This window comes from Podarcis cretensis (assembly GCF_951804945.1).
Source record: "Podarcis cretensis genome assembly, chromosome: 9".
NCBI classification, from domain to species: domain Eukaryota; kingdom Metazoa; phylum Chordata; class Lepidosauria; order Squamata; family Lacertidae; genus Podarcis; species Podarcis cretensis.
In genome coordinates this window covers 3,190,148-3,216,238 of record NC_137178.1, presented here as the reverse complement: position 1 = coordinate 3,216,238, position 26,091 = coordinate 3,190,148, and the positions used below count along the sequence as shown (strand labels likewise).

The 26,091-nt window shown below is 42.2% G+C and overlaps 1 protein-coding gene and 1 long non-coding RNA gene across 11 annotated transcripts in view; one reads left to right on the top strand and one right to left on the bottom strand.

Annotated features, from left to right (window-relative positions):
• LOC307224318 (CD209 antigen-like protein D) overlaps nucleotides 1-26,091 on the top strand; it is a 100,053-nt gene that overhangs the window by 32,554 nt on the left and 41,408 nt on the right. For 3 of the 10 annotated variants that reach the window (XR_013842465.1, XR_013842466.1, XR_013842467.1), the window contains 4 exons: nucleotides 2,075-2,226; nucleotides 4,051-4,160; nucleotides 7,384-8,274; nucleotides 10,811-10,936. Coding sequence is in view for 5 of the 10 variants with exons in the window: in XM_079991116.1 (XP_079847242.1) it covers nucleotides 10,840-10,936 (97 nt within the window). In the remaining 5 variants the exon portion in view is untranslated. Of the gene's footprint in view, nucleotides 1-2,074; nucleotides 2,227-4,050; nucleotides 4,161-7,383; nucleotides 8,275-8,813; nucleotides 9,206-10,810; nucleotides 10,937-26,091 lie in introns of those variants that run through there. The other 7 variants (XM_079991112.1, XM_079991115.1, XM_079991114.1 and 4 more) reach the window with 7 other exon arrangements.
• Nucleotides 1-26,091, bottom strand: part of LOC307224446 — a 202,557-nt gene that overhangs the window by 146,844 nt on the left and 29,622 nt on the right. The gene's annotated exons all lie outside the window — the stretch shown is intronic.

Sequence of the window (26,091 nt, the reverse complement as noted above, 5' to 3'; positions counted from 1 at the left end):
GGAGGAGAAAAGTGAACGAAAAATATGATACAGTGGTACCTCAGGTTAAGTAATTAATTCGTTCCGGAGGTCCGTACTTAGCCTGAAACTGTTCTTAACCTGAAGCACCACTTTAGCTAATGGGGCTCCTGCTGCCACCACGCCGCCGCCGCACGATTTTTGTTCTCATCCTGAAGCAAAGTTCTTAACCTGAAGCACTATTTCTGGGTTAGAGGAGTATGTAACCTGAAGCGTATGTTACCTGAAGCGTATATAACCTGAGGTACCAGTGTATATCTTTGCCAACTTAACTGGCATTAAGTACCACCTATAGAACATCTTTACAAAAATTTCTTTAATTGTATATGAGGCAGTAAATCATATATCCTCTCGCCAGAGTTTCTCCCATTGTTCTAGATAGATAGTATGTCCGAGATCCTGAGAACATTTAATCATTGTTTCTTTCACTTCTTCCTCCATCAATTCCCAGTCCAATAAAAGATTATATGTTTTGGATAACAGTTTCTTGTTATTCTGTGTCACTGTGATGTTTAATTTCAAATCCCCTTTTGCAAATCCTTTCTTTTGATCCGAGTTGAATATACTTCTAAGTTGTATATACTGCCCTCTGTCAACTTCAAATTGCTGTATCTCTTCATAGGATTTTAATCTGAGTTTCCCTTGTTCCTCTTCCAATAATACTCTATATGTTGGCCAATTTGTCCTCTTATTCAATTTTTTGATAGCATATGCCTCCAGTGGTGATAGCCACCAAGGTGTCTGTGGTTCCAGATATAATTTATATTTGTTCCAAACTTTATATATATAATGCACCTCTTAATATATGACTTGTGAATTCTTTATTGCCTTACTTTCTCATAATACGCATGCCATCTGTGTCTATTATTAAAGCTTTCAAGATCCAATATATTATTTTTTTTCCAATCTAATCCAATGTCTTACCCAAATTAAACATTCTGCTTCATAATATAATTTTAGATTTGGCAATGCTAATCCTCCTCTTTCCTTTCTTTCTGTCAATAATTTATATTTTATCCGCGGTTTTTTTCCTTGCCATACAAATCTCGTTATATCTTTCCTCCATTCTTCAAAGCAATTCTCTTTATTTATAATTGGTATCGTTGGAACAAATATTTCATTTTCGGCAGGACATTCATTTTAATTATGGAGACTCTTCCCCATATTAATAACATTAATCTACTCTAGGTTTCAAAACCTTTCCTTATTCCTTTCCAAACTTTCTCATAATTATTTTTGTACAGGTTAATATTCTTCATAGTTAGATCTATAACGAAATATTTTGCTTTCTTAAGAATCTGTAAGCGAACCTTTTCCTGAAGTTCTTTTTGCTCTTGTTCTTGCATATTTTTTTACCTAAGTTTTGTCTTTTCCATATTCATTTTAAAGCCAGACACATTGCCAGTCATATATTATATTTATAGCTTTAGCGATACTTGCTTCTGGTTCTTCTGTTGTTAACGAAATATCATCTGCAAAGGCCCTGATCTTAAAAACCTATTTTCCCAATGTTATTCCTATGATCTCTTTGTCTTTCCTTATTTCCAACAACAATATTTCTAATGTCAATATAAAAAGGATGTCAGGAATACACACTCTAGATTCCCCTCCCCACCTCCACAACTGGACAGTTAGCCTAGAGAGAGAAAGAGAATTTTGATAAACCACAGCTACTCCCCCTTCCCAACCTTCAAGTCTGCCCTGATGCTGCCCTGAGTATCCAGGTGGAAACAAGTGGGTGATGCCCCTGGGGTTCAGATAAGGCCTGTGAAGGAACATGCATCTTTTGTCTATTCCCTCTTATAAAAGTTTCTTCACTGTGCTCCCTTTTCCAGATATGCCCCCCCCCCCCGGTATTTCCTGCAGCATCATGAAGTGGTTGAAAAGTTAATGTTGCTCTTATTTTAATCTTTTTGAGCTTCCTAGATGAATATATGTTATCATGTGGCCACAGAAATGAACTTAACAAAAATAATTGAAATCTGCACAGAAATACAAGTTTGTTCCTCTTAAATTCTTTTTTCTTTTTCTCTTCTTCCTCTGGCTTGACTCAAAGACATCCTTACTAGAAACTTGAAAGATGGCTGGGTTATATTTTCAAATTCGTTCTATCTGTTTTCTGCTGAGCTACGCTCATGGCTGGATTCCCAAAAAAAGTGTGAGAGGGAAGGTGCCAAGCTCATTTCTATAGAAACAGTGGAAGAACAGGTGAGCATCAAATCCAAGTATTGAAAAAGGTAGGGGATCTCCTTGAGTCAAAGGGTTCTTATCATCACTATCCAATTAAGAAGTTCCAATACACCTATATGCAGCCAAGACAGCAACTCCATCAGTCAAGCTAAGGGGTGGGTGGGGCAGGGAACAGCTGCTACCATCTGGAGCTAACTAAGGTTTCTTGGTGCTGCTGAGCTCTAATAGAATGACGCTGGTAGTCAGGAAGGAGGTCTTGAAGGAGGAGGAGTAGATACTTGAGGGAAATCTTGTAGATTCTTCCTCTGCTCTTTGAGATGTACTGAGTGTTTAGAAAAAAGGCTTCCCTCACCACCCTAACCCTCTTGCATGAGAGTATCATGGAGATGACTCTAGAGGAGCTTGCAAGCCCCTTAGCCCAGGAAGAGGCTACTGGGGTGCTGTAGGGCACAGACATGGGTCAGACCCCATCATCAGCCCATCAGGCATATCACAACCAGACTGATTCCAGTAGCTCTGGAACCAACAAACAAGCATGGATACAGAAATTGAAGTATTTGCTATACAGGTCAATGTCCCACTAGATGGTTTCAAGACCAACTGTTCTATGGCAAAGTCATTTATAGTATCTGGAAATTTTAACTCTCTGTCATGATTGGAAGACATATGTAGCCAGTTTCGGTGAGGGCAGGTGAAGTTACCCTTCACTACAATATTTCATCTTTGGAATACTTCCTTGATTTCATCAATCATAAGCATCATCATAGTTTGAATCAGGGGGACAATAGCGCATCCTCCATAGAAAATTATTCTTGGTACTTGATGCAACCATACTCCAAAAAAAAGTGTGAGAAGGAAGGCGCCCACCTCATTTCTATGGAAACAAAGGAAGAACAGGTGAGCATCAAAGCCGCGTATAGAAAAGACAGGGGATCGCCTAGAGTCAAAGGGTTCTTATCATCACTATCCCTTTAAGAAGGTCATATCTACCTGTATGCAGCCAAGCCAGCAACTCCATCAGTCAAACCAAAGGGTGGGTGGGGCAGGGACCAGCTGCTACCATCTAGGACTCAATGGAAATCTATCCCTTGGATTTCCTGTAGATTCTTCCTCTGCTCTTTGAGATGTACTGAGTGCTTAGGAAAAAGGTTTCCCTCACCACCCTAACCCTCTGGCATGAGAGTATCATGGAGATGACTATAGGAGCTTGCAAGGTATAGCCCCTCGCAGCCCCTTAGCCCAGGCAGAGGGGCTACTGGGGTGCTGCAGGGCACAGACATAGATGAGACCCCCATCACCAACCCATCAAGCATACCACAACCAGACTGATTCCAGTAGCTCTGGAACAAACCAACAAACATGGATGCAGAGATTGGAGTATTTGCTACACAGGGTCACTGTCCCACTAGATGGTTCCAAGATGAAGTGTTCTCTGGCACAGTCATTTATAGTATCTGGAAATTTTAACTCTCTGTCATGACTGAAACACATATGTAGCCAGTCTCGGTGAGGGCAGGTGAAGTTACCCTTCACTACAATATTTCCTCTTTGGGATACTTCATTGATTCCATCCTCCATCATCATCATCATTTGGATCAGGGGGACAATAGTGCATATACCATACTTGGAATATTATGTATAATTTTGATCACTGCTTCCCCCCAAAAATATGGGTTGGACCTTCAGTGGTGACACCTGCTCCTTTTGAAATGTGTTTGTTTTATGCCTGTTCAATGTCTGCAAAGGACTATAGTCTCCCAGAGAAAGGGACATTGTCTGGGGATGCTCCTCATTCATAGGGATGATTTTCTGTTTTTTTCTTTCTCTCCACTCCTACTCTAGTTTTTTATAAACCATCAAGTAAATAGTCGTAGAAAGTTTTTTTGGACTGGACTCTTTAAAGACAAGGAAGCGGTTTGGAGATGGCTATCAGGGAAACTACCTGAATTCCAGTAAGTTTTTGAAGCAACATTTGTTAATGGCATAAGTTCCCCAAACTTGCAGATTCTGTTTACATAATTGATCCTTTCCCTCTCCAAATATATTTTGCCATGCAATTTTCTCTACTACCAAAGATCTACATATGTACTCCTCCACATCATTGTCCAGGTGAGTGACTGCTGCTTCTCACTAGGTTGGAGAGGCAGGAAGTCTACTCTTTCTGCTTCTCTAACCTAATGAATGTGGTGATTCGGAAGAGGATGAAGGCATCCTTTTAAATGGTTTGTGCTGATTAGCTCAGCTTCATAATGACTTGCAGGAATCTAAAACTGAGCAACACTCTCTTTAGGAAAGTATTTCTACAGTTATCTGCTAGACAATCTGAATAACCAGCAATCTCTAACCTAAAATAATAAGAGCAGATGAAGTAAGTGTGTAAGATAGGGTAGATGAATCTCACTCTCTTGTATATAATCATAGACACATAGAAATTTAGAGTTAGATGAGACACCAAGGGTCATCTAGTCAAACCCCTGCAAAGCTGGAATCACAACTGAAGAAGCCTCGGTCTTCTCCGATAAAGAAAACAATGCCCGACCTGAAGAATTTGGAGCAAATGATTCAGCAGAGGAAACACAGCCTAGAATAACTAAGGAGATAGTACAAGTCCCTTGGCTAGTTTAGATGTATTCAAGTCTCCAGGGCCAGATGAACTGCATCCAAGAGTATTAAAAGAACTGGCAGATGTGATCTCAGAACCACTGGCAGTCATCTTTGAGAATTCCTGGAGAACAGGCGAAGTCCCGGCAGACTGGAGGAGGGCAAATGTTGTCTGGGCACCACAGTTCAAGAAGGACACTGACAAACTGGAACATGTCCAGAGGAGGGCAACCAAAATGGTCAAAGGCCTGGAAACGATGCCTTATGAGGAATGGCTAAGGGAGCTGGGCATGTTTAGCCTGGAGAAGAGGAGGTTAAGGGGTGATATGATAGCCATGTTCAAATATATAAAAGGATGTCACATAGAGGAGGGAGAAAGGTTGTTTTCTGCTGCTCCAGAGAAGCGGACACGGAGCAATGGTTCCAAACTACAAGAAAGAAGATTCCACCTAAACATTAGGAAGAACTAACTTCCTGACAGTAAGAGCTGTTTGACAGTGGAATTTGCTGTCAAGGAGTGTGGTGGAGTCTCCTTCTTTGGAGGTCTTTAAGCAGAGGCTTGACAACCATATGTCAGGAGTGCTCTGATGGTGTTTCCTGCTTGGCAGGGGGTTGGACTCGATGGCCCTTGTGGTCTCGTCCAACTCTTTGATTCTATAAGCCCTGACAGATTCCTAATAGTTTTTGCTGTCAGCTGGCAGTTTAAGACAGTTCATGATTCCCTTTAAGTATCTAACAATTCTTTTCAACCTGTGCTGATGGATGTACAAGGTCAGAGTAAGATCTCACTCATCCACAGCTTGGTAGTAGAACAGAGAACTGGACTGGCATTTATTACCAAGGCTGCATTAACAGAGGGCTGCTTTCAATTTTGCAAGGTCTCCTGGAACAAAATCCAATGACATTCATCTCCATTGATGCACCCAATACCAACCACTAATCCTTTTCGTCAAAGGTATTGAGTAAACTGTCACAGCCTAAAATTTGCCGCTGTTTCTTTAATACAAAAGGAACTGAGTCGGCATGAGTCAGAGGCCTACAATGAATCGGCAAATCCTGCATGACTCATGCAACCTTTCACCTACATATGCCTGTACATGTGGAGTGGTCATTGATTGTATGTGGCGTGGATTGGTTGGATGGTAGAAAGTTGGCTGAGTTTGGTGTGTATAAAAGATTTCGGTCGTTGTTGGAGAAGACTTTTTTTAAGAATAAAAGCAGAATTCTGCAAAGATACTCTTTTGTGCCAACAAGGGTCTGAGGACCAGGTGAAGGAGTTAAAGGAAGTCAGAACCTTTTCTTTTTCAAACACTGACATAAACTTTACAAATGGGCAGTGGGCTTGTATAATACTTGCTGGGAAATTAAACCCTGTATGCCAGTGGTTCCCAGTTAGCTAAGTACTGCAGACCCCTTGTTTTTCAAATGCCAAACCATGGGCCACCCTACCTTTGAACATTTTGATATCTCTGCAGCAGTTTTTGTTATGTGAATGGCGTCATGGAGTCCACCAATTGGGAACCAATGCTATATGTGATCTTAGACTTGATCAAAGGTCAGATCCAGCCCAAACATGTCATGGGAGTTTTTAAATAAACCTATTAAACTATTATTATTAACAACAATTTAAAAGGTTCCCAGAGAGCTAAAAATGAGGGACTTATAGAATACATTTAAAACAGAATTTTAGATCTGTGTAGTGGGACTTGATTCAGTATACAATGGACACTGGAGAATGCAAGGCTTTACTAGAAGTGACAATAAGTGGGGGCTAGCGTGATATTTTTATCAACTATGGATAATTGATTAAACATAGAACCAGCATGTAAGATTTAGATAAGATATATGTGAGAGATATCATATCATTTCAATCAATCAACTCCATAATGGCATTGTGGTTATAGATTATATTTTGTATTTCAGCTGTAGATTTAGCTATTTTTGTTTCTCTGTAGTGTAGTGTATCCTCATGCATGGGGTGGGTGATGGAGGTGAGATGAGATGCATGAAGGCGGATGCAAATCTAACAAGGTTTTAATATGCTCAGAAAAATCACTACTGTGCTAACTCAGCTATGAGAGAGTAAGGATCTCTCTTTCAAAACCCTCTCTCCAACACCCACAACAATACAGATCAGATCTGAGGAGGATGTGGGTGCATATGGGAAGGAGGGAGGGCCAGTTCTGTTGCAGAAATGGAAATCCTGGCAATAGCAGAAGTACTGCATTGGATCCTGCCCAAAATTGTTAAATAAATTGAATGCAAGTTCTTGTGTGTAACAGAGCCTTCCAGAGGGAGACCTCACTATTTTTATTTTTATTTTTGTAGTTTCCTATGAGAAATTATTTCATATAAGAAGAAGAAAGACAGTCATGACCCACAGTTCTTCTCCTTCTTCTTCTTTTACATGATTAGAATTCTAAAATATGGGGAGAAAAATCCATCACAATTGTGGGTGGATGTTAAGAGAGAAAGAGATGAACATTTTTTTAATGGTAGAAGGCACAGGGAGCGCGTGAGGAAGTAGACATCCATTCTTGATTGATCAGTGCTGCTCTTTTCTTTTCTTTTCAGGTACTGGAATTTATATTCGCCACATGATGAATTGGACCATGACTGCACTGCAATGACCTTTGATTGCATTGGTGGTTGCTGGATGGCATTAGAATGTCATCTACAAATGCCGTATATTTGTAAGAAGGTGCCAGATGATGCTTGGCTCTAAGAAGACACCTTAAGATGAATGAAATTGGATCCCATGACCTCTACACAAAAGCAAAACCAAGAGATTACTTCCACCCCAGTGTTTTAATGAACAATCCACACTCTGCCATCTAGATTATGGGACTCTCTGGCATCACCCTCACAGTTATCTTGAAAATACCTTATTCTGCAAGATCAGACATAGATGGCTACAAAAATAAAAAATGGAAGGGTCCAATCATAGCCTGTTTTCTGTTTAATGTATTTATTTGCAATGCATACCAATACTTGTTTCCTTACTCTGTGTGTTTGATGCCCCATTGCCCCTTCTGATCTCCATCGCCAATACCTTACAAGGCACAGAAGGACAACCCTGCATGCCAGGCAATGAGAATGGGAGCCACCTAACCTTTGGTGTCCCCTTCTAGCAGACTAATCGCAAATACAACTTTGGAAATTCAGGCACCCTTACTCTCATATAGAGTTAACATTGGGCAACAAGCACATTGAGCTGCTCTTGATTTTTTCAGAATTTGATAGGGGGCAAGACTGGGGTCCACACCAGTGTAGGGAAACCGTTTCACTGTCGAACTGCTCTTAGTGTCAGAAAGAGGTTTAGTTGGAATCTTCTTTCTTGTAACTTGTAACCATGAGTCTGGACTTCCAGGTACCATGAGAATGGCAGATGGAGCGTGAGTCTGATCGTTCCAACAGGCTTGATCTTCATGAGGGGGTTACGGGGAGTATTTTGGTAATACCTAGGTATATATGAATTTTGTTTTCCTAGCTTGATCAAAATTATTTATTATTTCATAACAGGTATATAGTTAAGAGCTTAGGCAGCTTCAAGCAGCGGGCGCCTGGGGCCCCACACCCCTTGCACCCCCAGGTAAAGACAGTCCTGGATGGAACACTACCCTTTTTTCTGGAAAAAATAAAACTGCTGGCATGTATGTTTTGATGATGGTATATTCAGTAAAAGTATACCGAACATGTTGAAATTTGACTGCTTCTGTTCCTTTTCTTTGTGCTTTAACTTTTCAAATGAAGATTTACACTAATGCACTTTGCCATATTTCCTGGTACAAGTGTTGAGATAGGAAGCTTTCCAATATTACTAGCAGAGTTTATGAGGAGTAAAATAAAACTAATAACTTTTGGAAAAAAATAAGCAGTATATCAAATCTGAAATCAACATTTTCCTGTATTTATGCTTTATATTGCATGCTGATTGGATATGATCAGCAGCCAATCAGGAAATGGTATAGCATAAATGGGAGGAGTTTTGGAATGCCTGGCATCACAAGGGAGGTGGTTCTTAGCCAGTGGGAGGATGAAATTAGAGAAAAGATTGTTCCATGACAACACCAAGGTATCCAAACAGAAAGTGGTCTGATGGGTGGAACACTTTCCTTACAAGCTTTGATATTTGCAGGGACTTATTCCAGGGCTGAAATGTCACTAAGAGGCTAAATGATAAGGAGCTTTTATAAACTACAGGTGGTCTTTCTCTTTTAAATACTAGAACTTAGGGTCATCCAATGAAACAGAGTGGTGGAACATTCTAGGGCTGTGTACAGGTGCTGTATTACCAGTTGTATTACTGTATTACTGGCTGTTTGGCCAATAGCAACCACCAGGCAAGCAAGAGGTTCTTTGGATTCCACTGGACAGAGAATTGACAGACTCTTAGGTAGAGACAAACTTTTAATAATTGGTTAACATTAGTAAAGAAATTAATCAGCAACGTAGAATAGAGTCTAATATAAATCCAACAGCAACAGGAAATAACTACAAAGCTAGCAATATAACCAATAAGCAAAATATCTTAGGCAAAAATAATCATTATACAGATAGCATAGGTTCAGTCACCCCAGCCAATGGAGATCTGGAAGGCTTATCCGGGACACTTCAGACTGGCAGGTGGTCATTCACATTCTGGAATGGAGCATAGAACAATGTATCAAGATCTCCCTATCTCCTTCAGCTGCTGGCCCTTATATAGACCATAGATTAGGTCTCATGCCAAGCTGGCAACAGATGTATGGTAATTCATGATGTAATTCCATTCCCATCCTTTGATCTGGCCTGGGAGTCAACACACGTGGGCATGAGAGCCTTCATTTGCATTCTTTATCTCTGTGGTTCAGTCAAAATAAGGTTACTTTCCTTGTTCCCAGTCAACTGCTTCCTCCTTCCTTCCCCTATGCAGTCAAGTGTTTGATAGCTGGCCAAGCCATGAAGTTCCTTTCACTTCTTCTCAAACAGCCAGATTCCTTATATTAAAGCTCCAGCTACATTGCAAACCAGGAGACCACATTCTTTTTTATTCCCTGGCAATACAGGTGCCCTGCTCTGATTCATGGGCCCAGTTTGTCATCCAGATCCAGATCATGATCCAGAAAATATAAGGCTTCGGATAACCCATTTACTTGCATATCAAGGGCTGCTAGATCAGATGGCTTTGAAATGGGATTAGACAACAGTCCTCTTCTTTCTTTAAGCCACAGCATCAGATGTCAGGCTGGGTCATTGCAAAAAGAAAACAAAATGGCACACTTGGAGAGCCTGTGTAACAGCTTCCCCTCTACTTCTTTTCCAGGTCCAACTCATGGTCTCCAAAGTCTTGCTAGATTCAGTTGGATTTACATGCATCCAACTGAGACCAGATCTAGGACTCCATCTTTTCTGATGATCAGGAGGCAGTTATATAATTAAATGTATATACCTTCCATCAAGGATGGGGAGGATGTTATTGGTCTACCTCTCCTGACATCCCCAACCATTGACCATGATGCCTGTGATGGAGGGAATTGGCACCCAGGAACATCTGAAGACCTCAAAGATGATGATAATAATAATAATAATAATAATAATAATAATAATAATAATAATAGCAATTTTTACTTATACCCTGGCAGCTTCCAACAGATTCAAAACAAATTAAAACACCACACATTAAAAACTTCCCTAATAGATCCCACATTATCTATTAAATGGTGAACATCTTACTGGAGCCCTGTAAACTAGATGTCCAGGAGTTTATAGAGAAGAATAGGATGCAAATTGAGAATGTGCGATATTACCAAAAAATTTAAAAATGCCTTGGAACTCATGTGGAACATCTCTTTTGGTTTAAAACTGAGATTGATCCAACGAAAGGAAAAGAGAAAGACGTTTCAGTTATATTGGACACAACAATGTATTTACGGGAAAGGATGGTCTAATACTGATAGAAGCTGCTTTCTACCTAATGTGCTCATAGTCTTATTCTCCTTTTGTTTTTATCTGATTCTAGATTGTTGCTTCACAGACAAAACTGAGAGGATGGGGAAGCCAGCACCCACAAAGCCTGCAAAGCCCAAAAAACCCACAAAGCCTGCAGCACCAGCGGAGGCAGAACAACCTGCAACCATAACTGATGGTGTGTATACAGCACAATCATATGGGATGAGGTTTCTCATAAAGTAGAGGAATGCGCAAGAAATGCACAGCTTCCGTCTGCTTCTTTTCCAGGTCCAACTTGTGGTCTCCATAGTCTTTTTGGGTTTGTTTGTTTTTAATTGATTTATTTGGTTTTTCAAATTAAAATTTTACAATCATATCTGAACATACAATATAAAAACAAGATTCCAGAGAATCTCCTGGACTTCCCCCCTCCCCTTTGTGGGTCCTATTGTTGGTCATTTCCTCCTGCATCTTTTATAATAATGCATTTTTTAACATTTATTTCTTTTTAAATTAACTTTTATTGATAAATACAACACTCAGAAACACAAAACACCCAAAACAAACTTATCATACACACACACACACACACACACACACACACACACAACTCCTTAATTCCTATGAAAGAAAACAATTAAACATACGTTAATCCAAAGAAACATCAAATTACATAAAATAACTAAATATAAAAACATAAATCTTGACTTCCCTCCACCCATGTGTGTCTTCCTTTGTTTCTTTTCTTCTTTTCACTGTGTTATCAATATTATTCTTGGCTATCTCATCTTATACCCATTTCTTCTTAATTTTTTACTCTATAAATTTCATTCATTGCATATTGATATATTTGTACCAGAACAATGTTTATTCATGTATTCCTTCATGCAAGTCCACTCCTCTATCAATTTTTTATCTGATTGGCCTCTCACTACTGCTGTAAGTCTTGCTGATTCCATGTTTTCACAAAATCTTATTTGCAATTCTTTTATTGAGGGAGTTTTTTCTCCCTACCAATTTTTTGCTATAATCATTCTAGAAAACTTTTTTCCTAGCAGCAGGAATGCCAGTCGATATAATTCCCAAGAGGAATGCCTCTGGTTTTTTGTTACATGATATTTTAAGCATTTTTTTAGTTCCTCTTGGATGTCGCTCCAAAACTGTTTAATATACACACATTCCCACCACATATGATGCATTGTTCCTATCTCTGTTTTACACCTCCAGCACAAATTAGATTTTGATTTATAAATTTTCACCAATTGGGCCAGGGTTAAATACCATTGGTATATCATTTTCATTATATTTTCTCTGATTGTGAAGCAAACTGTAAATTTGAAATTTCTCCTTTTGGTTTAATCAAATCATGTGGCCTATATCTCTGGCCCACTTAATCATAACTTCCTTCACCTCTTCATCTTTTAATTCCCCTTCTAATAACTGGTTGTATATTTTAGATAATATCCTTTAGGGATTTTTTAATAACTCTGTAATTTTGATTCTTCTTTGCCAAATCCAGTGTTCTTATCCTGCTTGAATAGGTGATCAATTTGGTAATATTGTAGCCATGTATTACAATATTGACTAAGTTTTTCATATGGTTTTAATTTTAAGTGGCCTTGATCTTCTTTTACTAATTGCTGATATGTGGCCCATTTGCCTTCCATATTTTTCTTTTTAACAGATAGTACTTCTAATGGTGATATTCACCATGGTGTTTTGGGCTCTAACCGTCTTCAATGTCTTTCCCAGACTTTAGATAATGACCTTCTAATTACATGGTTTAAAAATTCTTTGTGTACAGCTACTTTGTGATAAGCTAAATAGGCATGCCAGCCAAATCTATTATTCCATCCCTGCAGCTTCATAATAAATTCTCAAATCAGGGAGCCCAAACCCACCTCTTTCTTATCTGTTAACAGTTTGTATTTGTTGCATGGCTTTTTGCCTTGCCATATAAATTTCATCAAGTCTGATTTCCATATGTTGAAACATTCTAGTTTGCCTATTATGGGAATCATTTAAAACAGAAATGGTAGTTTTGGTAGGCTATTCATTTTTATTACTGATATTCTACCCCACAGTGTTAATTACAATTTTGACCAAATTTCCATATCTCTTTTTACTTCAGTCCAGATTTTTTAATAATTATCCTCAAATAGGTTTATGTTTTTCATTGTGATCTCTATTCTCAAATATTTAACGGTTTTTTACTATTTCGAACCCAAATTTTCTTACTATTTGTTTTCTCCTGATTTCCCATACTCTTAACCATTATCTTTGTTTTGTCTTTATTAAGCTTAAATCCAGATACTTGACCAAAATTTAACTTTTTCCCCAGTATAATCTCATATAATCTCAATACTTTCTATTGGGTTCTCAACCATTGAGACGAGATCGTCTGCAAACAGCACAATCATATGGGCTGAGGTTTCTCATAAAGTAGAGGAATGCACCGGAAATGCACAGCTTCTGTCTGCTTCTTTTCCAGGTCCAACTCATGGTCTCCAAAGTGGTGGTGGTGGTAGTTATAAATTTATTTAGTTTTTCAAATTAGAATTTTACAATCACATATGCGGCACTATTATGAATAGGAAAAGAGTGCTGGAGATACTTAACCAAGACATAAGAATGGATCAAAATATAAAAAGACTTCCCTCCTCCCCTTTGTGGGACCTATTATTAGTCATGGATGGTCTAATACTGATAGACGCCAAAGTGTAATGTTGGAAATGCCTCATTGAGACATATTTTTGGCCTGATGTTTTTGACCATTTCAACTTTATTCCAATGAAATCCTTGAAATTTGTAGATGTGCATCTACTTTAAAAATTATGTTTCTGTAATAGGGAGATTAAGTGCAGGACAACAAAAGTGAATTCTGTGAACTTTCATGCTTGGCAAGAGACTTATACTCCAACAAATGTGTTCATAGTCTTATTCTCCATGTTAAAATGGCTTGCTGTTTCACAGACAAAACTAAGAGGATGGAGAAGCCAAGACCTGCAAAGAGAGCAGAGTCCATAAATAATGAAGCATCCAGAAAGGATTCAGCAGAAGCAGCAGCAAATGAAACTGATGGTCTTTATCACAGTCATATGGGATGAGGTTTCTCATAAAGTAGAGGAATGCATGGGAAAGGGAAGTTGATGGAGAGACAGGCAGGGAGTGGAGCCAGTCAGGTTGTGCTAGGGAGGAGAAAAGCCCACACAACTCTTTGGGTGCCAGAGATCCACGAAGCCCCAGAGAAACCCCAGGATTCAGCACACTCTTTGCTGCTGACTGTGGTGTTCCTTTACTGTATGGAGTCCAGAATGGCTCCACCATTAGGCAGAATGAGGCAGTTGTCACAGGTAGCAGGTGCTGGGGTGAGTAGAGATGTGTAGACCACACAAGCTGCACTGCACCTCCTCAGTTACTCTGCTGTCCCATCAGCAGTATCAAAATAAGAGCCAATGGCCAGTCCAGCTCAACCTCTGTATGTGGCATTATGTGTACAGAGAGGGCATCTTGTCATTTGTTTGGGGAGCAGAAAGTCATTTAGTATCAGACACTACTGTTTTGTGATCCAGAAATTGGTCAGAAAAGTTTCCTCAAGCAGCAAGGCATCTCGTTTTGCTTCCTCCAACTACTTATCCTCCCAAGTGCCCACCCCCTGAACAATGGACTGTCTCTGGCTGATGGCTGCCACAGCATAGGTAAAGGTAAAGGTACCCCTGCCCATACGGGCCAGTCTTGACAGACTCTGGGGTTGTGCGCCCATCTCACTCAAGAGGCCAGGGGCCAGCGCTGTCCGGAGACACTTCCGGGTCACGTGGCCAGCGTGACATCGCTGCTCTGGCGAGCCAGAGCCGCACACGGAAACGCCGTTTACCTTCCCGCTGGTAAGCGGTCCCTATTTATCTACTTGCACCCGGAGGTGCTTTCGAACTGCTAGGTTGGCAGGCGCTGGGACCGAGCAGCGGGAGCGCACCCCGCCGCAGGGATTCGAACCGCCGACCTTTCGATCGGCAAGTCCTAGGCGCTGAGGCTTTAACCCACAGCGCCACCTGCGTCCCCGACATAATTAGCATACTTTGCAACTAATGTCATGTGCTTTGCTTAAATGCCAATAGCATTTCCTAAAAGAGATGGCAGGATCCACCTTCCATTTATCCCTTTCATCTCTCTTTGATATCAGGGGTTGAGTTACAGCTGTCACCCAGAGAGCAATGACACTGTTTTGTTCTCCCTGAATAAGTGAGTTCCAGCTCTTGGAACAGAAGCACAGGATAACACAAGTCCCTGGGACACCCTGGACAATTCCCTTTCCCAACTAATCCTCATTTGCTTTGGAAGAGCCCCCATTCCTGATCCTCGCCACCCTGCCCTCTTCTAGGGCTCCAGTCCCCTGAAGGAAAATGCTTGGGGAAAACAGGCTGCAGAGGAAAAGGCCATGGCCAAAGTGGGTGGGTCCAGAGCCGACCTAAATGTCTAGATATATGCAGGGCTTTTTTCAGCCGAAATTCATCAGGACTCTGTTCCAGCCCCTCTCAGGTGGGCTCCGTTGCTAATCTAAGAGAACAAGGGAGATATTCAAGGTGAGTTTGGCACCTCTTTCTCCAGAAAAATAGCACTGGATAAATGAACACACGACCTATTTGTAAACCTAGTTCATTTTTAAAGGGCACTCCAAAGTAAGCAAAGCTCAGGGGGAGGGAACCAAATGATCCAAGACTTTACATATTTTAAGCATACGGCAGGGCATGAGGCAGCTTGGCAATGGAAGTCTCTAGGACAAAGAGGACAGATGTATGTAGACACCAAAAAATCTAAAGCTCTCAAAGGAAGGCCAAACCATCTGATGACAGAAGCAACAGGCTAAATGGAAACAGGACTTCAGACCAGCAGGGAAGCCACAATCAAGGCATAGGAAACACCAATATAAGGGCTGGGAGCAGGAAATATAAAAAGTATTAAAAGCAGTTTGGAACCAAATAGCCCCTCCCCTAGCTCATCAGACTAGTAAGCTAGAACACAATTTCTTCATTTTTTTTTTCTACCTACCTCCTCCTTAGATCAGAAGGAAATGAAAAAGAGAGAGGAGATTCAGGAGGCAATGAATATGATTCGAAACTTTGTTGTTGGAATTGAACCATTCTATCTGGACAAGGAAGGACGCGGGTGGCGCTGTGGGTAAAAGCCTCAGCGCCTAGGGCTTGCCGATCGAAAGGTCGGCGGTTCAAATCCCCGCGGCGGGGTGCGCTCCCACTGCTCGGTCCCAGCGCCTGCCAACCTAGCAGTTCGAAAGCACCCCCGGGTGCAAGTAGATAAATAGGGACCGCTTACCAGCGGGAAGGTAAACGGCGTTTCCGTGTGCTGCGCTGGCTCGCCAGATGCAGCTTTGTCACGCTGGCCACGTGACCCGGAAGTGTCTCCGGACAGCGCTGGCCCCCGGCCTCTTGAGTGAGATGGGCGCACCAACCCCAGAGTCTGTCAAGACTGGCCCGTACGGGCAGGGGTACCTTTACCTTTACCTTTATCTGGACAAGGATGGTAAGCATTTTATTTCCACATCCTCACTTTTGCTAGAACATGTTTAATTTATAGAGACTGCAATTCCTGTAGTTCAATTTGGGATTCGTATTTTGTGAGCAATACATATATTCAGTGAAACTCATCACTTTTTTTTCATTGCTCAGCAGGAAGAAAAGCAGATGGTTGTGATTCTCACATCTCCCCACTAGAAATGCTGTCCTCCTCCATCAAACTGTACTTCACAATGTTTGTGCTAGTGCAGTATTTGTGCTACTGCAAGATTTTAGCACTAGCACAAGGGAACTTTGTCCCCTCTTCTCCCTTCCCTTCTGCCGTCCCCAAAACTGCACTCCAGGGTGGGGAAAAACTTTGGGTTCCTGTATTTTTTGTATCTCACAAAACATAATTGAAAACTGCAAAGTATTCTTTGTATATTTGGCTTTGCTGTGTGACTCAGTGGGAAACTGGTTTGTGACTTTGTGATTCCCAGCAGAAAAGGAGGACATAGGAGGGGAACATAAGAGATACTTCATGAGTCACTTTCAATATCATCTTCATCATAATTTTTTTATTTGTATGCTGCCTTTCCACAGTTAAAAAACAATTCTCAAGCAGCATATATATAGCATTAATATCACAGTTTAAAATGACATAGGTAAAAAATAACAGCAGTTTAAACAAAAACCAAAATGGAGTCCTCTCTGCCCAGCAGCAGCAGAGGCAGCCGTCCTTTAGAGAGCACATGAGACCCTGCCCTAGGCCAGGAGATGAGTGGCAGGACTGGAGCCCTCAGGAGCTGTGATTAGGAGAGTGGATTGCATGGGTCTTTGGTCTGATCCAGCTGCAGGATTCTTCTGAGGCTTTTCATTGGTGATCTCAGCCACAGAGAATCAATTGTGTCCTCATATTCATAAGAACCCCATCCTGGAGCTCTGCTTCTTGATTCAGGCTAGAGTGTTCCAAAATGTTTGAAAATGGTTTCTTAATATTCGCAGATTGTTATTTCAGATACTCCTGCCTTAAACTGTTTCAAACCTTTAGACTTCCAAATACTCGCTGCAGCTCAAAACTTATCAGAGGAAGTGCGGTATCTTGCCAAAAGAAATGATCAACTACAAAAGGAAATTGGTAAGCTACCCTATGATGCTGAAGAATTGTAGTGCAGTGAGAACCTGCCCTGAGTCTGCACCAGTTGAATGTCCCTCCTCTAGCTGAATACTCTTAGAGCCAGAGCAGAGTGCTGCCCTCCTTTGCACCTGGCCACCCTAGGGAAACATCAGAGATATTCAGTTCAGCTCTCCTGATCTGCTGAATTGATTTAGCTTCTATGGTGAGGAAAGAAAAGACCGCCATTCTTTGCTATAGAAGAGACAATCAAAACAGATCAGCTAAAAGACCTGTCCTTTATTATATTGAGGCATCTAATCATAAGCTTGCATTTTTATTAAAGCTTATATGTTTAATCAGGGCTTGTATTTTAAGAATGAGCTTAAAAATGTTCTGTTTCATGCCAGGCAGAAGACCAGCTGCCTAAAAACCTTGGCAAGATGTTTTTACTCCTAGACAAGGGGCCCCCCTGATTTATAGCAGAAAACAACTCTCAAAGTCGTAAAAAGGGAATTACAGGCTGACAGCCAAGGTTACACTGACCCTACAAATTAAGGGTTGATAAATAGTAAAATGAGCCATATCTTCTTCCTAAGGTTAAAAAGGTCAAGAGCAGTGAAAAAGCATCTAGCTGGCAGAAAGAGAACATTTTTGGGAAGTCTTTTCTAAAGCTGTTTCTTTCTTAAACTAAGATCCTTTTAAGATTTCTTTTCCTTTTAAAAGGTTGTTTATGTATTAAATATATTAGTTTAAATATAATTATGCAAAGGATTTAAGAAATGCTAGATTCTTATTTCATATAGTTGTAAGAGTTGTAACTATCCTGAAATTAAGTCAGCCACCAGCCCCCCTTGCCAGACAGAAGACGCCAATCGAGCACTCCTGATATATGGTTGTCAGGCCTTTTGTTTAGAAACCTTCAAATGAAGGAGATCTCTCAATGTTGATGTGAACTCAATCCTTGACATATGCATAAGATAAAAATTCAAGATTAATTATCTGTTTTGGAAGGCAATAGGGCAAGGAGGGCAAGAGGTGAGCTGGTAATTAAGATTCCTTGTTGAGACACATGTAAGATATATTACTACTTATTTGTCATTTATAGATAGAAGAATATATAGCTTTTTGATTTCCATAAAAGGCAAGAGGAAATGGGTGTATCTTTTGTGATTGGTTCTAGCAAACAGCCAATAGGAATTTTAACCAGGCTGATTGGACAGAGGCAGCCACAGGAGGAGCAAGGGGGCTGGATTAAGGAAATATAAGTGCTGGCCAGAATGGCAAGAGGCCAGGCCAGAGCTTGGTAACCATATACCACTGTGCCTCATATTTATTTGTCTGACAAATAAATTACTATTTTAATTTCTCTATTGCTGCGTTGAATATTTCATTCCAGCTAAGCATTAACCACAAGCAGGGTGCTACATTTTATGGTGCCGTGCCTCGGATCAGTGGTCTGCTGGAACGCAGCCCCTTCGCCCTACTGGGCAGGGTACAAGAGAGAGGACCTCTAAACTGCTTACCCAGCGCGCACTGGGAAATTTTTCCAGGGGAACGCAGAAGACTCGTCTGTCTGATACCCTGCTCACTGGCGGCGACGGACCGGGGGGAACCAGAGAAATAAACAGGGAACCAGCCAAGGGTAAGTGCACAAAGGGGTTTTGACCCTCCAATTAATTGGGAGGAAGAGAAGTCTTGATCAAACTTCTGCGTCTCAGTAAAGGGGAACTGAGTACGCTAGGTGGCTGGGTACATCAGATGGTGATCTGGTGTAGGGAAAGGTTGGGAGGTAGAGTGTGGTGAAGTATCCAGCGCATTGTATGTGTGAGAAAGTACAGAGCAATTTGTAGCTGACCTGAGTGTGGAGTGAGTAGTACTTCGGTTCCCAGTGAGGCGACTCCATCTGGGCAAGGAATCTCACAAAGCGCGTGTCTGTGTGACTGAGTGGATACTTCACAGGGCCATACAATGGGAGTTGGGGGTTCAAAGGGGGGAAATACACCTCTTGAATGTATGTTAAATAATTTTAAGAAAGCCTTCTCAGGGGCATATGGAGTCAAAATGACGCCAGAGCGCTTGAGAACGTTATGTGAATTAGAATGGCCGAAACACAATACTGGATGGCCATCTCAGGGAACCTTTGATATAAATTTAGTAAGCAAACTTTGGTCTGATATCACCAAAGAAACTGGAGGGTGCCCAGAACAATATTCATATATAGATTCTTGGCTGAGCACATTAAATAAAAATCCTCCATGGATAAGGGAATGCAAAGTCAAACAATGCAAATTATTGGCTGTAAAAGCCGAAGCTAGGAAAGGAATCTTGCCAAATAAACTCAAACCCATTTTTGAGGGACCAGAGGAAGAGGTGCTTCCACCTCCACCCTATGCTCCACATCGAAGGGAGCCTAATCCAAACACTCCACCAGTTGTAACCCCAAGGCAAGAAACTGGAATGAATAATGGGGGTGGAGCCACAGAGCTTGATTCCTTGATAGATTATGATAAATATCTTCAGGAGGCATTGGAGTCCTATAATAAAGCCCAAGCAGAAGTGGTTATTCCACCTGTGACTCCTAATAGACCTCCATCTACAGTCTCCTTTAGTGGAACAACTGATTGCCTACCCCAAACCCCTGTACATCCAAGTCCTAGAGAAATATTACAGAAGTTACAGGGAGACCTTGATCGGTCAGCAAGCAATACAGCCAGGCGTATAAAGCTGCTAAAAGAACGCCTTGGGACAAATACCATCCCCTATGATTTGAGGCCCCTAGAGCAAAGTGAAGAAAAGGGTCACGTAGTAGCCCCTCTTAGAAGAGTATTTGATGCACTTGAGGAGCCTGTGCTGGTTAACGGGCAACCCGGACCACGGCCACCTCGAACTTCGACCCTGCAATATATTCCATTCACGACTACGGATCTGATGAATTGGAAAACACACACCCCATCTTTCGCAGAAAAACCTCAGGCTATGATGGACTTGGTGACTTCAATAGTAAATACTCATAGTCCTACTTGGACAGATTGTCGCCAGCTCCTAAATACTCTTTTCACCACTGAGGAAAGGAGAGACATAATTGAAAAGGCACAGATATATTTGCGTGAGCAGGCCAGAGTGGGAAATATTTTTAATATTGATCGTCATCTTCAGGACAACTTTCCCTTGGAAGATCCTAATTGGGATCCAAACAATGCAATTCACCTGGCCAGACTTACCACCTACCGCCAGACACTTGTGCAAGGTATCCGCAGGGCATGCCAGAAGCCCACTAATATGTCTAAAGTCTCAGAAGTAGAACAGAAACCAAATGAGAGTCCGGGAGACTTTTTAGAGAGGCTGCAGGAAGCCTATCGTATATGGACTCCTTTTGACCCTGAAGCCCCTGAAAACAGCAGAATGATTACTGCTACATTTGTGGCCCAGTGCGCTTCTGACATTCGTAAGAAAATTCAGAAATCAGAAGGATGGGAAGGGATGCTGATGAGCCAAATTATGGCCATTGCACGCCGAGTTTATCGGAATAGGGATGAGGCTGAGAAACAAGAGAAGAAGAAGTGGCAGAAGGAAAAGATGGTAATGCTAGCCACAGCAGTGAAGCAAGATTACCGCCCCTTAAATGGAGGGAGAGGACGGGGAAAGAATCCACCACTGGGAAGGAATCAATGTGCAAATTGCAAGAAGGAGGGTCACTGGAAGCGGGAGTGTCCTGAACCCTTGAGGTTGGAAGGTCCAGGCCCAGGCCCAGGCTCCGGCCCAAGGAACCAGGGACAGGGACGAGGAATGATCCGAGATGGAAGATATCAGAGACCTGGACAAGGACGGAGTAGAGACAATTTCATTGGACTGGCAGAAGAGGATTTTACCCAAGACTAGGAACGACCGGACTCCATAAAGTTAGGCTTCCAGGAGCCCACGGTCATGATTCAATTAGGGAGCCATTTAATAGACTTTATGATTGATACTGGGGCTGAATACTCAGTACTCCCAGAACTATTGCAGAAAAAGGCATCCAAAAGTGTAGTCATTAAAAGTGCCACTGGACAGTCAGCTAAGAGATCTTTCCTCCAACCTTTGGAATGCCAGATTGGGGGACATCGTTTAACCCATCAGTTTTTGTATATACCTGAGTGTCCAATACCTCTCTTAGGCAGAGATATGCTGTCCAAATTGCAGGCCCAAATCACCTTCACTCCTCGAGGTCCAGAAATGAAACTGCCATCAAAAGCAGCAGGAATAATTACCCTCTCAGTACCTAAGGAACAATCATGGCGCCTAATGTCAGCCTTGCAAGTCCAACCCACATTAGATACAGAATTAAACAAGCTCCTCAGAACTCTACAGGTGCCACCAGGAGTATGGGCCGAAAATAGCCCACCAGGAATGGCTAAGAATATAGCTCCAATTGTAGTAACCCTAAAACCTATGGCTACCCCTGTATCTGTAAAGCAATATCCCTTACCCCGGCGAGCAGCAGAGGGCATCCAGAAACATTTGGACCGCCTATTAAAATATGGTCTGCTTAAGCCCTGCCAATCAGAATGGAACACACCCCTTTTGCCTGTTCGAAAACCTGGGACAGATGAATACAGGCCAGTACAGGACTTGAGGCTCGTAAACCAGGCTATCGAGACCTTGCACCCAAATGTACCAAACCCATATACCTTGCTGAGTTTGATCCCACCAGAAGCAACATTTTTTACTGTATTGGACTTGAAAGATGCATTCTTCTGTTGCCGGCTGGCACCACAGAGTCAACCTATATTTGCCTTCCAGTGGGAAGACCCTTTGACAGGAACAAAAGGCCAGCTAACCTGGACAAGATTGCCCCAGGGATTCAAAAATTCCCCAACTTTATTTGGCACTGCCTTGGCGAAGGATCTAACAAGTTACCCCTCAATACCGGGAGAAAAGGTGGTTCTGCAATATGTGGATGATCTTATACTAGCAGCAAAGGATTTTGATACCTGTAAAGAAGGGACAGAGGAACTGCTCCACTTGCTCTGGGAAGCTGGCTACCGAGTTTCCCAGAAAAAGGCACAGTTATGTTTAGAAAAGGTCAAATATTTGGGCTTTGACATCTCACACCAACAACGAGCATTGAGACCAGAGAGGAAAGAAGCTATTTGCCTTATCAAGGAACCTACCACAAGAAAACAACTTAGAGGATTCCTGGGAACAGCAGGGTTTTGTAGACTATGGATACCTGATTTCAGCAGTCTGGCCAAGCCCTTACATGAAAGCACTCGAGGTGCAGAAAAGGACCCATTTGTATGGGGACCTGAGCAGAAACAAGCCTTTTTAGTTATCAAACAACGACTTATGGAGGCCCCAGCCCTTGGATTGCCTAATTCGGAAAAACCCTTTCAGCTGTATGTACATGAACAGAATGGGATTGCAGCGGCAGTCCTGACCCAGAGATTAGGAAGCTGGAACCGTCCAGTAGCTTATTTGTCTAAACAATTGGACTCAGTAGCAAAAGGAGGGCCTCCATGCCTAAGGGCAGTAGCGGCCACTGCAAGCCTTGTCAAAGATGCTGATAAATTTACCTTTGGCCAGACGATGTATGTGAATGTACCTCATGCTGTTCTGACACTCATGGAATATAAGGGTAGTTATTGGCTGACGAACCCAAGAATGGCTAGATACCAAGGCCTATTGTGTGAAAATCCCAGGATTCATCTACGAGTAGTGAATATGCTCAATCCAGCGACTTTGCTGCCCCTACCAGAGGTAGATGATGAAGAATCAAATAATGGATGAAGTTTATTCCAGTAGACCCGATCTGAAAGATGAGCCATTGAAAAATCCAGATGTTGTATATTATACTGATGGTAGCAGTTACCTGCATGAAGGTGCCAGACGAGCAGGATATGCTGTGGTCACTAATGAGGAAGTTGTGGAAGCTGAAGCTTTGCCTGCTGGCACCTCAGCACAAAAAGCTGAACTTATAGGTTTAACTAGAGCTCTGCAATTGGCAGCTGGATGTAAGGCAAACATCTATACTGATTCTAAATATGCCTTCTTAACCCTGCATGCACATGGAGCTCTATGGAAAGAAAGAGGTCTAATCAGAGCCCACGGGAAGGCCTTGAAATATGGACCTGAAGTAGAAATCCTGTTGGAAGCAGTATGGGCTCCAGAACAGATTGCTGTAATGCACTGCAAAGGTCATGGACGAGGAAGGGATCCAATAACCAGAGGAAATCATGCTGCTGACAAAGCAGCCCGAGAGGCAGCCCAAAAGCCTGTGGGAGGATTTATAGCAGCCCTCATACCAGAGGTAGTTCCAGAAGAAGTTAAACCTCACTATACCCCAGAAGAGAGGAAGTGGGCTGAACAGGAAGGAGCGGTTGTGAAGGACGGTTGGATGATCCTGCCGGACAATAGGATTTATGTACCTCATCATCTAGCAGGCACAATTGTAAGAAATTATCATGAATCTACTCATTTTGGCGGTACTGCAACCAGAGAGAGTCTCAGTCGGAAGTTGTATATTATTAATCTATCACAATTAGCAACTTGCATTTCACAGAAATGTGTTCTTTGTGCTAAAAACAATCCCAGGCAGGGACCGGTACAACCTCCTGGAATCCAACATGTGGGATACGTCCCCATGGAAAGCCTAATTGTGGACTTCACAGAGTTGGTCCCTTCTAAGGGATTCAAGTATCTCCTTGTGTTTGTAGATACTCTTACCGGATGGGTTGAAGCTTTTCCCACCCGAACTGAAAAGGCACGAGAGGTAACTAAGAGACTCCTCACTGAATTGATCCCGAGGTTTGGATTACCTAGATGCATTGGAAGTGATAATGGGCCAGCATTCATTGATCAAGTAGTACAAGAAGTATGTCAAGTCCTACAAGTGAAATGGAGACTGCATGCAGCATACAGGCCTCAGAGTTCAGGGAAAACTGAAAGAATGAATCGGACTCTGAAAACCCAATTGGCAAAATTAACCCAGGAAACGGGATTGGGATGGGTAGATGTGTTACCCATAACACTGTTTCGTGTTCGGTGTGCACCCACAAAAAGACTTAAGTTGTCACCTTTTGAGCTCCTGTATGGGAGGCCACCCTCCTTTGTTCAGGATATTCCAGCTGACCTTAAACAAATAGGAGACCATGTGACACAGGAACAAGTGCAATCTCTCTCCCGTGTTTTTGTTTCTCTTAACAGGTGGGCCCTCGAGCGCACGCCGTGCAGCATTGCCGAGCCGATTCATCAGTTCCAGGCTGGCGATAGTGTATGGGTGAAAGAGTGGAAACGCGATCCACTTGCACCTAAGTGGCGTGGACCTTACACCGTCTTGCTCTCTACTCCAACAGCGGTGAAGGTAGCTGAGGTGACCCCCTGGATTCATCACTCTCGTTTGAAGAAGTCTGAAGGCAGTTGGACGTGCAAAGGTGACCCCTCTAATCCTTTAAAACTGACTCTCTCCAAAAACCCCTGTATCTAGCCCTACCGGGAACGGGCTAGGTCACGGGCAACATTTAGACGACCGGCCTGCTGCAGCCACAACCTGGAAGCTGGCTGACCTGCGCACGCCTGAAGCTTGAGGAGCGTCTGAACCAGTGACTGTGAATGGGAAGATTCTCTTATACAATTGATTGACTGCCCCCTTGTGGAACAATTATAAGGGATATTACTCATTGGGGATCCTCGGGATATATGTTTTGGTCTTGGTGGTTCCCCATTTTTGTCACTGGGGGAATTATATTGGGGCTAATATTTATTTGCTATCACAATAAGGTAATTTTTTGTGGAAGGAATGCATATGCTAGACATCAACATGATTTTATTATTAATCCTGATCCCTTGGGAAGGGGAAGGGTCCTTGAATCTGACCAAATTTGCTAAATATGGATTCCGCCATGACCACAATATGTGGGTAGGCTTAGCTGAGATGGTAGCCAATGTTGCAAATAGGACTAATTGCCTTGTTTGCTCTCTTGGGCCAGATGATTCAGAGGGAGGTATGCCCTTATTACCGATACCATTAAATGCCATTGGTATGGTAAGCGAAATGCCACACCAAACAGAAGTACAGAATTTCCCCGGATGGAACTCAACTAAACCAATACGAGTTATACCTGTGCAAGGGGAATTCTGTGTGCATAAATCATCAGATGCAGCTGATCCTACCATGATAGGTTCTTCTCATTGCCACTATACTTGGGATTATATTAAGAATAGTCAAACCTGGGCAAACGGTACTACGTATCGAACTCGGAATACCTTGCCCTGTGCACCTCCTTTTATTCATGCATGGAAAATGGTATGGAACATAACTGTGACAGAAGAAGGCAATCTAACATACTGCACTGTGAACTCTCTACCCCTTTTGATATTTCGCCTTCTGCACTCCACGTACCAAAAACCTCAGACCCGATGGTTGTGGTGGATATGTGGAGAATGGGCATACAAGAAACTCCCTTCCAAATGGAGTGGGACTTGTTTCTTGGGATGGGTATTACCACCAATGTGGATTATGCCCACTAGTTCGGCCAAGCGTACATGAAGAAACGCTGACATTTCTCATATAGCAGGAGGAAGTACCCAAAGTTGGAGCGGTACTGATGATTGGCCACCAGAGCGCATTATAGCCTATTATGATCCTGCCTCCTGGAATCCTGGGGAGCTCATACAAGGGGCACGGGATCCTATTTATAATTTAAACAGAATAATTCGATTGCAAGCAGTAGTGGAACTTGTAACCAATGC